The 14,209-nt window shown below is 41.3% G+C and overlaps 1 protein-coding gene across 1 annotated transcript in view; it reads right to left on the minus strand.

Annotated features, from left to right (window-relative positions):
- ANKRD50 (ankyrin repeat domain containing 50) overlaps positions 1-12,106 on the minus strand; it is a 35,174-nt gene extending 23,068 nt beyond the window's left edge. The window contains exon 1 of the mRNA XM_054392398.1: positions 11,619-12,106. Coding sequence (XP_054248373.1) covers positions 11,619-12,097 — 479 coding nt within the window. The 5' untranslated portion in view covers positions 12,098-12,106. The remainder of the gene's footprint in view (positions 1-11,618) is intronic.
- Positions 12,107-14,209: the final 2,103 nt, after the last annotated feature.

Raw genomic sequence — 14,209 nt, forward strand, 5'->3', positions numbered from 1 at the left:
GCCTCCAGGGATGGGGCCTCAACCATATCCCTGGGCAACCTGTTCCATTATTTCACCACTCTCATTGTAAAGAACTTCTTCCTTATGCCCAACCTAAATCTACCCTGCTCCAGTTTCAAACCATTGGCCCACATCCTATCACTACAAGCCGTTCCAAACAGTCCTTCTCCAGCCCTTCTGTAGGTTCCTCTCCAGATACTGAGGTGTAGCTACAAGGTCTCCCTGAAGCCTTCTCTTCTGAGGCTGAACAGCCCCAATTCTTTCAGCCTGTCTTCATGCAAGATGTGCTCCAGCCCTCTGATCATCTTTGTGGCCCTCCAGCAGGCCCATGTGTCTCTAGTGGTGGGGGGCCCAAAGCTGGACACAGTACTCCAGATGAGATCTTAGCAGAGTGGAGTGGCAGTATCACCTCTCTAACCCAGGCAGTGAACATTTTAGCTTCCCCAGTGACACCAGTTTTCCCTCTCCAATGAACAGCAGACCAGCTCTTGGTGATGTTGCCTTCCCTCTGCTAATGCATGTGCAGAATTACTTCTTATGACCAAACAAAACACACCTCTCAAGAAATATGAGCAACGCCCCTTGAACTTTCAGTTTTGCCCTCACTGTCACATTACTCATTTACTCTCACATTCAGTAGCTGATCTACTCTCTTTCTGCAGTCTTCCTTCTAATGTTTAACATATGAATGATGAGGAGTTCAGTTTCACTAAGCTGGACATTTAATATACTGCTTTCAGATTTCTTTCCAGCTAATTATTTTCGTTCCTTATACTTCTCTTCATGGCATCTTACCCACAAATTATCTGAGGTCACCAGTATCTCCAAGTCCACTGCTTTGAGCTCATTCTTTCTCCTCATCTTCTAAATCTCATGCATTTAAGATCATTTTATAGTCACTATCTCCCAAAGCTGCTTTTCTTTTTCTCAGATAGTTTTCTCCCCACCTGACTGAAGTAAATGGATGTTTTCCCACTAGCTATTTTCTCCTCTTTGACATTAGAGATATGGTCACTGACAGACTCCTGCTCATATCATGCTTTCCCAGCTGATGTTTATCTCTTATTTGTTTTGTTATTCAAATTTTTCAGCTATGTAAACACTACTGTCCAAATTCTATGCCTTAGACAAGTCCTTAAGCTTAGCTTAATCTTGCTGTCCTGATAGAATGAAATACGTGTATTTTAGGAAAGTTATGATTTAGAGAATCTCTCCTAGCTACTCACAACCACTATGCTTTGCCAAAGCAGATAAACTTTTAGATACACAGGGGTAATTGTAGGTACATAGAAGATAACACTTTTACCAAGCAGGTATCAGACATAAAACTATCTATATCTATATATCTATATCTATAAGACTACACTATATATAGTGTAGCTCTTTTATTTAGAGATTTTTCAGTGACTTTAAATTCAATTTACTCTAGAACTACAAGCAAGCATACGATATACAAAGCAACTCCTAAACAATCTACTTTTCTTTTTTAACATACCAGTCATACAAGTTATCCTGACAGACCTTTTAGAGCATTTAAATCAAGCTTGACTCTGTACTAATATTTCCAGTTCTGCCTGTTCATTCCATACCTTTTTTCCATTAGTATGAAGACACCTAAGGCATTTGATTACTACCTCACTTATCTTCCTTGCTGTCTGTCTCATGACCCTTTATGAATAACCCTATTACCTCTCCTCCTCCACCCCCAGGTTTTGAGCTGTTGTCTAAGTCGCTGTTATTTATATTTACTCCTGGGACTTGTCATCCACAAGGTGTTCTTTAAAAGCTCTCTTATTAGGGTCATAACTGACTGCTTTTCTTTGTATTAAGCATCAGTTGAATACTGATTGTTTGTTTCTCCACAATTCAATGTCTCATTTTAAGAAAGAAAAAGGTACAAAAAGAGAAAAGTACATTTTATATCACATGCATGAGATGAAAGCGTCAAATCAAGACTCACTGAAAACTATCATTACTTGAAATGAGAGAATCACCCACACTACACCTCATTTTCTCTTCCTGTAAAGTTAGGGGTAATAGCTAACTTTGTAAATACTCAGCAGCCTGTGGTTGAAATGGGGTACCACAGTAAGAACCCTAACGAGTTTATATATGCAACACCACGCATTAGAATTACAAAATCAGTTTTAAATCACTTACAAAACCAAAGGCTGAGCAAAGTGAAATATGTCATCCTTTCAGCTTTCTTTATCAACTACCTGGTTCTTTAGCCACATAAAAATTAATTTCACTGAACAAAAATGCATCTTCTCCTATGAGCACTGTTTTCTGAACACAGGCATACGCAACTGACTCAAAATTCTTGTAGCTTTACAGGCATTTGAATTTATTGGTATCATTTTATGTTTTGGAGACAAAGAAAATCCATTTCTTTCTGCTGTCTCGATTTATGCAGAGCATAAATACAACTGAAGAAAGAGATATTGCTTTCCCTGTGTATGATTGGATTTGTGGACATGAGAAATGCTAGCCACAAAAAAAAAAGACACCAAAACACAACTCTCAGATGAGACAGGTAAAAAAAAAACTGCACTGAATACATTCAATTGTGTGGCTTTCATCAGGCTGTATTCTAGTTTACTGTCCAGCCAGCTCTATGTGCTATTATTCCACGACTCTGAAAAAGACAATAGCATAATATGCATGAAACAAAAATTGTCACCATTACTACTGCAGTTCAGTCTGACAATCCCCAAATCATTTGTATTTTTCCCATAGATTCAGTTCCAAAAGAACAAAACAACACATCACTGACAGGCAAGCACAAAGAGGAGGTGCTGCTGTGGCTGTTCCAGCAGTGAGCTGTTTCTTCAGAGCAGGGGGTTCCTGAATTGCCTGCCTGAAGAAACCAGGATAAACAACAAACATTTTGAAAATGATCATTCCCTAACTGAGTTGCCCTATACCTGCCTTTCTCATTTCTTGCACATTATCATAAAGCACCCCACATTTCAACTGCTGAACTGATTGCAGGATTATACCGTCCAACCTCATTTTCAGAAAATCCTCTGCACAAATACCAGATGAAAAGCTGTTAACATTTTGCCTTACTAGTCAAGCTCTTAAGACAGCTCTCCTCCTGTGTTTGTGTTACCACATATCTTTTCCCATCCTATTTTCACTAATAAAAGGGACTATCCTAATCTTTAATTGCACTGTCTAAGGTGAAGAGGTAACAGATGGAGCAGCTTTCATGCGTCCCAGTCAAAATTATTCTCCCATACTCCCCGAAGTAGAATCCACAGCGTATGTTCCTCATGCATCACTCTGGATCCACAGTAGCTAACTTGTGGATTAATTCTTTCTTTCCTTCCCCAGCCCCAAGCAGATAGAGTGTCTCTCAGTTTGACTACAGTTCTCCTCTTGAGCCTTTCTGCACCTTCTCTATAATTTACTTTAAAAAACAGTGTCAGGTTAGCACCATGTGAACCTGATGAGGGCATCTGCAAACACACAACATGGAGAGGACTTTGATTGTAATGGTTTTGCCCCTTTTGCTTGGTCAGCTATGTGAATTTCTCTGTTTGCCTCCTTTTCTTCATCTGAGTTTCAGTTCTTCTTTCTTGCCATTCCCTCATATTTTTATATCATCAAGTGCACCAGGAACCTGCCTATGTTCTTGGCAGCACTTCCTCTGCAACACCTCTGAACAACAGAACCCTTTTTTCAACACAATTATTTCCTTAATTTTCTTTCCATCCCATTTCCTAATCATTTCTTTTCAATCACGAAATGTTTCTGCATTAACTATTCAAAACATTCCTGCTCCTGGATAAAGAGAGAAGATTTCTCACCATTCCCAGTGTATTCTACACATCATGACACCAAAGAAAGTAAAACTTCACTAACACTTTTAGGAGGTGATATTTCAATACTATCTTTCTCAGTATATTAGACACACAAAGTCCTTTCTACTTCACAATCCACCAAATCCTTTTCAATTTTTTTTCCATTAAAAAGGAAGAGAAGAAAGAAACGCAAACCCTTGCACAAGCTATGAACATGTGCATAGAAAACTGGAAGCAAGGGAAATAATTAACAAGTGAGAACTGCTATGAAAGTCCATCTAACTAAATAGCTTATAGGAAGACCTGTAAGGTTTAAGACTGAGCCACACAGATTAAAGGCAAAATGTTAATGCCTATACAAGTAGAAGACAAAAAGGTCTATGTTAAGTTGTCATTATTAAAATGCCTTAGGGAAACTTTCTTACGGTAATTTAAACTGAAAAGGTTAAAACCTTAAATGGTATTATGCTCAGCCTGTATGCAGTGCTTCCATACAATGAAAGAAGAACATACAACCTGCTCTGGCAGAAACACTAACTTGTTGCTATGTGACCCCTTAACTCCAAAGATTTAAGGGAAAAGCCTAAAGAGAAACATGCCACAAAATGCTTAAGCTTCAGGCAATGCTTAGCTTCTTAATAGTCTAGAGAGCACCAGAACACAACGTTTTCTATGAAACCAAGTATCAGTTAGAAGTCTAAAGCATCACTTACACATTACATGTAACCAGTCAGAATGAGAAGCTCCATCAGAGTCAAGAAGCTCTCAAAAGAGTGAGTTCATGGAATCCAAATTTACCTTCTGAAGCTTTTACTTCCACTAAGCTGGAAACACAAGCCAAGTTGGCAGATTCTGTTTAACCTCTTGTGCATGCTCTTACAAAAGTAACTTTCTTACTTCACCCATGGTAGGATTTCCAGTTGGCATCCTGCCTTTATCACAGGATGTTAGGGGTTGGAAGTGACCTCTGGAGAACAAGTGCAACCCTACCGCCAGAGCAGGACCACAGAATCTAGCACACATCACACAGGAACGCATCCAGATGGGTCTTGAAAGTCTCCAGAGAAAGACTCCACAACCCCTCTGGGGAGCCTGTTGCAGTGCTCTGTGATCCTCTGGGACTATAAAGCAAAGCTTGTTACTGAATAATTAAAATGTAGACAAATGTTGAATTTACTGGAAGTTTCTACAATATACAAGACAAATACATAAATACTTAGGAATTAACACTCATACCTGACAAAAGTGAAAGTCAGCACAGAAACTGTATTCATAACTACTTGCACTGCTGTAACTAGTAAGCTACACTGAAGACAAGCAGCCTTTTACCACACATTTAGCATTAATACTGCAGTTCACCTCCTCACAGTACATCACCACATTGAAGCCAGTATTAACGTTCAGTGCAATACATTTTTTGTACTGTTGCTTACTTCTTTCATATAGACTGTCTTGTTCACTGTTGTTTCTTCATTAGCTCTCAAAAGATATTTTCATCTTGCAGATAGCTTACATGTAGATGCTTCCTATTAAGAGTCCTAAAAGGCTCTGTGCTGTGAAGTCTGCCTGCTACTTTTAATATTTTATGTCTCTTGCTATGCTATCACTACGCCTCCACAGTATGAAGCTCAATCTACTGGGGAGCTAAAGACTGTAAAACTGTCCTGTCTTTGATGAAATCCATAGGAGCAATCTCCTCTAGATTAAAAAGCAACTCAGCCACTTGATGTTGACAGCAGATATTTCTGATGTATTTTTTCTTCACCAGAAATAAAACACTAAAAATCAAACTGGAACTATTCCATGACTGAGTACATAGTGCTTTCAATAACAAAGGGACATGCTCCTCATGTTTTGGCATGACTGTGTTTGACAGCCTTAAGTTTTTCAGTAAGCAGAGGGACTTAAATCTTTTCATGAAATCCTTAAATCACACAGAACTGAAAGCTTCTCATTCCAACACCCAACTTCTGTGGAATCTCCAAATGAGACTGGAAACAGGTAGAAGACTACATGGAGAGACCAATGAGAACCTCCCTTGCCAGAGCACTGCTTGCACTTTTCCTTTGGCAGCTTGCAAGTGCTGAGATCTTGAATAACCCAGGATGTCTACAAAGAGGTACCTAAAATACAAAACATCTTACTTTCAACTGAAAATGGTTATGTCTTCCACTAAAAGCAGAATTCAACCTTGCACCAGATCAAGCTCTTCTGGGCTGGGATCCAACTAGGTTCTGGCCAAGCATAAGTGAAAGATGCAGGAATGGACAAAAATCAGAGAAATTACATCGCACATTTACATCGCACATTTACATCGCACATCTAAAATGCTGCTAAGAAAAATTCCCTTTAGGTACAGAAAACTTTATTTAACTAAGGGATTTGTTTAATGTCACATTCTTAGGTGTGACCTCTGAGAAGAGACCAACAAATTGGAATTACTTCATTTAGATGAAAGAGAATAAAGCAGTATTCAAATATGTAGAAGGCTGTCCCAAAAAGGAAATAATCTATTCTCAAGGTCTCTGGAGAACATCATTAAGTAGTAACAAGACTAGGAAAAAAATCAAAAACAAACAAAAAACCCTCAACCCTTAGGTTAGACAGATGATTTATTTTTCTGGTAAGAATTGTAAGGTGCAAGAACAGATAAAGCAAGCATCTCTCAGAAACTTGTTTTCTTCTGCCTGGGGAAGAAGATGATGCACTTGATTCTCTGATGTCCCCTTGCAACCTCCTCTCATAAGGTTCAAATCAGTCACTTGCACATTTGAACTTTGCATGTGGTAAATGAATAAACACACTGGAAATTTAACAACTTTCTCCTCCAAAGGGTCTTGTAAATTAATTCATTATGCATTCAGATCTTTCTTCACATGAAACAGGATACAGTTAGTCCTTGGCTTTGTTTCTAGCATTTATAGCTCTACAAAATTAGAGAGTCTGACATGATCTATGATCACATCTTTCTTGTAACTGTTGCAAAGCTACAGCTACCAAGCCTATACTGGAGCTACAGAAGCAGGGGAAAAGGCTGTGTAGCAGCCCTTTCCAGAAGGAAGAAGAAGATAAAAGATGTAGATCATTTTCAGTCTTTGAGAGTTGGGTGAGAAAAGTCAAGGCATTTCTTTCCTGTTAAAAGATTAATACTGAATTACTAATGTCTTACAGAATAAATGGATGGAAATCTCAGCAGCTTTCAAGTTTCCAGCAGCCCAGGCATCTGTAACCATCTCTGATGTGCTGTTTCTTAGTGTATCTTTTATTTCAGTCCTTCTTAAGCTCGTGGTAAAACAGACTTTTACTAAATGTATTTCACTTAAGAGAGAGGAAAGTTGCCTGAATAGAACATTCTACAACCTCACTCCTCCAAAGCAAAATTAACACTGCTTATTTTCATAACAGTCATGGAAATCTGGGGACTGCAAACAGCAGTAGAAGCATGTTCTGTAGACAACTCACTAGGAAGGAAAACTCATTTTGTAGGGTAAAGAATCAAAACCTAACTCCGTGGAAGTCAGGATATTCTAATTAATATCTGGCCTCAGTCCTAAAAGTGGATTTGAAGCTTTCTGTTAGCCAAAGACAATGCAAAAGTGAACAGTTAGAAGAGGAGGAAGAGATAAAGGGAAGAACTGAGGAGCTGAACTTCTACACACTCAAGTTTCTGCAATTAAGAATAAGCTACTCCAAACCAGTGAAAAGCTCACTAATTAGTTGTTCAATAAAGCCTACACGATCCATGATAATTTTAATTATATTACTGGCTTCAGAGATTGTACAAGGAGTTCTAAAAAGAGCAGCTTCTTCACACTTCATCTGTTATTGCATACAACTCAATTTCTAAACCTGTTTCTTCATCTATGCTAAGTAAGTGGCAAGAAAACTGGCAGTTCAGCACTGCAGATTTAAAGTCCACAGACAGCAGTCACAGAACATTCTCTGAACAAAATTGTGTTTTCCCACACTGTCAGACAAACAACCCAGAACTCGAAAACAAAACTTATTTCCCCTTATCATTTAGATAAGAGTGAAAGCTTTCAGTCACCTGCAGTTTGCAACTTTTTGATGATACACCACTCTTAAGGGAAACAAGGAATCCAAAAAAGCAATAAAAAAATTAAATTAGTATCATGGGAAACCAATACAGGTGAAGGGCAAGGGTAGTAGAGGAAATGTTTGTTAGCACTGATTTACAGTCCTTGTGTTTTTACTCTGAATTCTGCTGCTTATGAGATTTCCATCGTATTGCCAAACGTGAAACACCAGAGGCTGGATCCTTTGGAGTCCTCCTCCAAACAGGTGAAAGTAATTTTACATAGATAACAGCTATTGGCACAAGATTTGTTGTATTTTAATGCTGTCCAAACAAATGATTCATACAAGAAAGCAACACAGACCCCTGCTTCAAACTTGCAGTCAGCATAAAACCTTACATGACCTCTCACACTTCTCACAATCAAGTCTACAGATGTAATTTAGAGACCTATAAAACTACTTTGCTTTTTACACCACTTACCATTATTGCTTGTGTTCCATTGCAATGCAAGTTTGTTGTGCATGCCAAGGTACAGGAACTATACCACAGACAGCAGAACTTCCCAGAGCACTAAGGTGTGGAGAAACTGCAACATCCAACAATTCTTTACTGCCATTATTTTAAAATTTTAGTGAGAAGGCTTCTCATCACCTGTCCAGCTTAGTTAACTCTCTGAGGTTTCCCTCTTTAAATAGGATTAGCACACACCAGGAATTAGAAGAAAAGTTGTGATTGTCTGGAAAGCTGCAAAAAGAACCACGACAATGAATTCAGCACCAGTGTGCATATACTTTCTGCTCCACTTTCACCTAAATCTGACTGATAGGCTTCAGCATTCTCCCTTATATTTAAGGCTGCTCTCTGACTGTGTGAGAAGTGCCTCAGAAGCAGTGCTGTAAGGAGCAGGTCTTTCAGCACAGCAACAAACGCTTCTTAAATACATTTGTACAGATCAACTCTTCCAGCTCTTCAGATCTGGTCCTGCCTGAAAAAATTCTTATGACACATTTAATAAATATACAAGAAATTAAGAAAAGACATTCAAACAGGATAGAAGTCTTTAACCCTCTAGGTCATCACTTGCATGTGGATCACCGTGACCATCAGGGTTGCTGAAAACCATGTGAAAAACCTTTCAGATGAAGATTCACTATTTTAACTCATGAACTTTAGATTGTTCATGAAGTGGCATGTTACAAAACACCAGAAAGTTTTCCTTTCTTACTATTTGTGGGACAGTTAGCAAAAATAGAATGGTGTAATCTTGTTTAGCACTTCTAAAGAGAACTCTTGCCATTTTAGGCTGTGAGCACACAGCTGCCTCTGGAGCAGACACAAAGTAGAGCAAAAATTTGACAGTGTCTTTGAAGAAAGATCTTTCCCATCTTCTACTGAATCAATTAAAATAAGGCCAAAATCAATGGAGCAATGGAGCACTGAGACAAGAGCTTTATGCTGTTTCAATGCCTTTGCATGATGTGAAAGGCAATCAGCTGACAAGTCTTGCTAGAACTCATTTCACATTACAACAACTTTCACTTAACAGAAAGCACAATCACACCAGACCAGAATGCTGAAGGGCTCAGCCTTAGAAATCATGAAAAATTCTAACTTGTTAAGCATTTCTTGTATGTTTTACACATCAACAAAAGTTCAATTAACAAATGATTGAGGTACTCCATGGTGGGAAGAGGGTGGCCAAGTTCCTCATCTGTAGACAGTAACTGTGTATCATACAAGCAGAACAAGCTCATAGTACTGCTGTCAACAGCCACCTCCTGGTCCCCTGCCACAGTGCTGAAAACTTGTATTTCCAGTACAGCACCTTGTCTCCAACACCTCATCTCCCTTAAATCTGAAATATGAGAAGGAACAGTATCTACCACAGCTGCTTTTGAAGGCAGGAGATCAGGGTAGGTGGGCAAAAAAGGAACAGATGAAGGGTGAAAAAAACCCCTCCTCCTTGACTGAAGCTGTTGTACTACAGCCTGAGTATTTTTAGTGCAATAATAAAAGAGTTCCCAATCACTGCTGTGAAATTTAAGGAGACTAGTACCAAATGTTGTGTCATATTTTATTTTTCCAGTACAAAACCAAGAACCCTGTATATTGACCTAAATACTCATATATCACAAAAAGTGGTCTTCCTTAAAAGCTGAGCCTGACTCACAAGTATCTTTAATGTTTCTGTATTGTGTTGTTGTCTAAAGACGTTTACCTAACTCCTGTTCTTTGGAGTAAGAGGAAGGATTCCAGCTCTTGAGAGCACCTGCCTCTACTCAGTTAGCAAGATTTCCTTGTAATAGTCTTTTAAAACATAAACAGGCTCCTGCTCACCAGATTAATCCACTTCCACGATTCTAAAAGACTGCCTAAAGCTAGATGGCTGAGTCTGCTCTTCCATTTATAGACAATTTCACCCAGTTTTTAAGTCATTAGAAATTGAAAGGGCTTAATACTTCTGAAATTGGGACTTTAATAGCTACTACCAACAAACAAACAAACAAAAATCCAGAATTAGCCTTGGTTTAGACTATTGGTTTTAAGACACTACCCTGAGAACAATGTAGGCATGCATCCTGTTTATTCAGCGGACAAGGATGTAACAGCCATCAAAACTGGAACGCTCTTTTACACCACCATGACAGTATGAGCAAGCACTACCTTTCACCCTCAATATTTGTTTACCCAGTTTTAGTAGTCAGGAAAGAAAGTAAAAAGGAAAATAAAAATTAGAAAGAAAAAAAAAGAGAAGATTTTGTTTATATACTGCAAACATCATCCAACAAACCCTTAAGTACCAAAGAAAGTTACATTACTACACAATACTAAAGAACTGCAGTTTAACTAATATTCCAGGGAAGTTTTATGCTGGGAACACAATTGAAGCTCTGTTAGCAGAGCCAAGCCTTATCCTTTCTCAATTTTCCTTCACTGTGACCCAAAGGAGCAAAGAGTGAGTCTTCACAAGCACTTGTCTGTCAAGGTAACACATTGTTCCAAGTGATCAGTGGCTCCACACTCTTGTACACACAACAGCATCCTTAACAGAAACACAAGTTCTTAGTGACATACTGAAGACACTTCGGTTTCTTGGGGCACACTAAGTACAATATCAAGTATTTTCCTTCAGCTTATCTAGCTGACAAACCCTCTAAAGGGCATGGTGAGCCCTCTTGATAAATTTCTGATCCACCACTGTGGAGAATTTATAAAAGAAGTAGCAATAAAGATTTCATATAATCTGTGCATATTGTGAGAAGCAACATAAGGAGTTAATTGACATTTTCCTAGCACATATTTTTAGACAAACATAAAACTGATGTGCTGGACCAGACCCAGAGATCCATTAGTCCAGTTTCCTCTTAGAGCACGATATTGGAAACTCTTCTATTTCAGGTACACGAAAGACAACTGTCCTACCTCTATGACACAAGAAGGCCACTACCTAGTTATCTTCCACTCTGAAGACAATTACTTGAAAGTCTTTCCAAAACATTGGTTACAACTGAAGGTATTAATATAAAAATGGAAAAAAATTCCCATTAATATTTACTTTTTAAATAAAATTATTTATGCCAGCTCTAAAGACAAACTTAGATTTTTCCATGGTAGGTCTGCAAGCTCTGACACAGATGACAAGCCACTGAACAAACATGTTTTAAACCAACTGCATTGTAGACTCTTTGGAAGGAAGGAAGACCTAAAGAGAAGATAGTACTTTTTTTTTTTTTTTTAAACTTTTTCAATAGGGTTTGGTTTGTTTTTACCTTTTAAATGCTTCAGCAGGGTTCCTCTCACATTCCCCAGGTTGCAAGAGACTTTGAATAGCAGGATCTCTTAGTTTGTCCTCATATCCCTGGATCAGACCACTGCGGCAGATCTGTGCAACTAAACCTCTAATGAAGCCTCCAACACATAGCGTGTCAGAGTCTTGGGCCCTGCAGAAATGGAAGGCTAGAGCCTGGCGATGTAAGCCTCTTTGTAGGTTTGCAGGTGAGCTTGGCCACAGTAACTCAGTACAGAGGGCTGTCTTCCCACTACCAGGCCCTCCTACCAACAATACACCCCAGGCAGCTCCTTTTCCAGAGACAACACCAGTATTATTCCCAGAATTCGCTACAAGAGATGGTTTGTTGGCAGCACTACTGCTGCAGTTAGCTTTCTCCTGGAGGCAGTGCTGAAGCTTGTGGAAAACCCACTCCCTACAGTAAAACTGCTTTCCTTGCAGCAAGCTGGTTTGAGCCATTTTATAAAGTTTCTTCTCTTGGATTTGTCATAAGCAGCAGTACACCTTCAGCATCTCAGGGTGGGGAGATACGCCGTCATTGTGCGCTGAAAAATCTTCTGCAAGGAACTTGACAGAGGTTGTGGTAATCAGTTAACCTGCCTCTCAGAACTTAACAGCCTCTCCTCAGGAAGGGTGTCACTCCATTTGTGTGCTTTATTATGATTAGCATAACACAATCACAGTTCAGCTGACATCATGAAGTGGTGCCTGATACCAGCGCTCAGAAATACTTCTCACATGGCTCAGAAGTCCACACACCTCCATGGCTGCATCTGCAGTTTTATGCAGTTGTGTGTGTTCCCAATATACAGGGGGGGCAATACATCTGGAAAAACCGAGGGAAAGCCAACTTTTCAGTGTATACTAAATGCCTTTCAACTCCAAGCATTAATCTCTCTGGATATACATCCAGAAAAAGATGTCCATAATAAAATGTTCCTTCTGGGAACTGTGTAGAGAAGGTGATTTTTCTTCAGAATACTACACACATACCACAAGCACGGGTAAGCACCACTTACTAAGGAATGGTCAGTTTGGACAGCAAGCTTTGCAGGCTTCATACATCTGGACAAGTGTCTGAGAAGTGCTTCAGATTATAGTTTCTTAAGCAGTGGAGACAACAGGAAAAGAAATAATGTCTACAGCTTCTTATTTCAAAACATTCGTGAGTCTTCCTTAGGAACTTGGATTCTTACTGAACCTGTTCTCAGGGATCTCAATCGCAAGATGTCAGAAGAGACAACATCTTCCCCTAGAGCTCTGAAATAAAGAAGACAGCACTTTTAACCCTACATGCAAGTCACAATCGAGACAATTCCAAACGCAGACAACAAAGAGTAAAGCCAAGGGCTCTTACTCTCTCTTTCTGCATCGCTCTTAATTAATCTAAAAAGCTGGTTTAAAGAGATCTGTTGATACAAGGTACGATCAGCCAAGTATAAAAAAAAAACCCAAACATAAACAGATATGACAGTGGTCTCAGAAGCACAGGAGCACCAAGTCTCGCATTTTCTCCTAAGGAGACCTGAATATACCTTTTCATCTTTCCTAACAAGACTTCATCATCGAATATTCCCTTCATCCCCTTTTCCTGCACTGCTGGGTATGGGCTGGTGGGTTTTTGAAGTTTATTTCAGAGGGAAGAGCTGCCCTCGGCTCTCCGCACACTTCTTTGTTCGCGACTAAGCGGCAGCGGGGCGCCAGCAGCCTCCCGGGTCCCGGTGTAACACCGCCGCCGCCGCCTCGATACCCTTGTCACCGCTCCCACCCCTCCGTGTCCCCACCGGGATACCCCAGTCTGTGTGTGTCCCCCAGACAAACCCCTTTATGCCAGGCTGGGCTTTAACGCCACGCTCTGGCTTCCTTCAGCCGAGGCAGACCTGGCTCAAAAGTCACTTCGGCAGCGCCCGACCGTGTCCCTTAGAAAAAACACCGAGTCAAGCGAGCAGCTGGGAAGCTCCCCCCTCCCCGCCCACCCTTCATCTGCTCCTCACACCCCCGGCGCCGAGCACACCCGCCCTGTCCCCCGCTCCCCTCCCCCAGAGCACACACACACCCGGCTCCGCACAAAGATCCCGGGCACCCCGCCGCGGTACCCCGCTGCCAGCCCGCCGGCAGACAGCCCCTCCCTTCCCTTCCAACCCCGCGCACCGGTGTCAGTCCCCTGCCAAGATCAGGCGGCAGGTACGGTACGGTACAGCACAGCCCGCCCCGCGGGGGCAGACGGACCCGCCGCCGCCGCCGCCGCTTCCCCAGCGGCGGGGCGAGGGGCCTCCCCACCGCTGCTCACTCACCTCTGCCGCCCGCCCCAGCGGCTGCTGCTGCTTCTCCAGGCTCTACCCGCGGCAGCGGCGCCGCGCCCCTTCCTCTTCCTCCAGGCCCCCGGGCTCCCGCCCTACGGGCCGCCGCCGTGCCAGGACCGCGGCCACGCCGGTCCGCGGCTGCCTCAGCCCCTTTGGTTACTCTCCTCGGCGCCTCCTTGACCCTCCTCCGCCCGGCCCCGCCTGCCGCCCCGCCCCGCCCCTCCCACTCCAGCGCCCGCCCCGCCCTCTGCCTCTCCAGCGCGTGCGG

Source organism: Indicator indicator, chromosome 25 (genome assembly GCF_027791375.1).
Source record: "Indicator indicator isolate 239-I01 chromosome 25, UM_Iind_1.1, whole genome shotgun sequence".
NCBI classification, from domain to species: Eukaryota; Metazoa; Chordata; class Aves; order Piciformes; family Indicatoridae; genus Indicator; species Indicator indicator.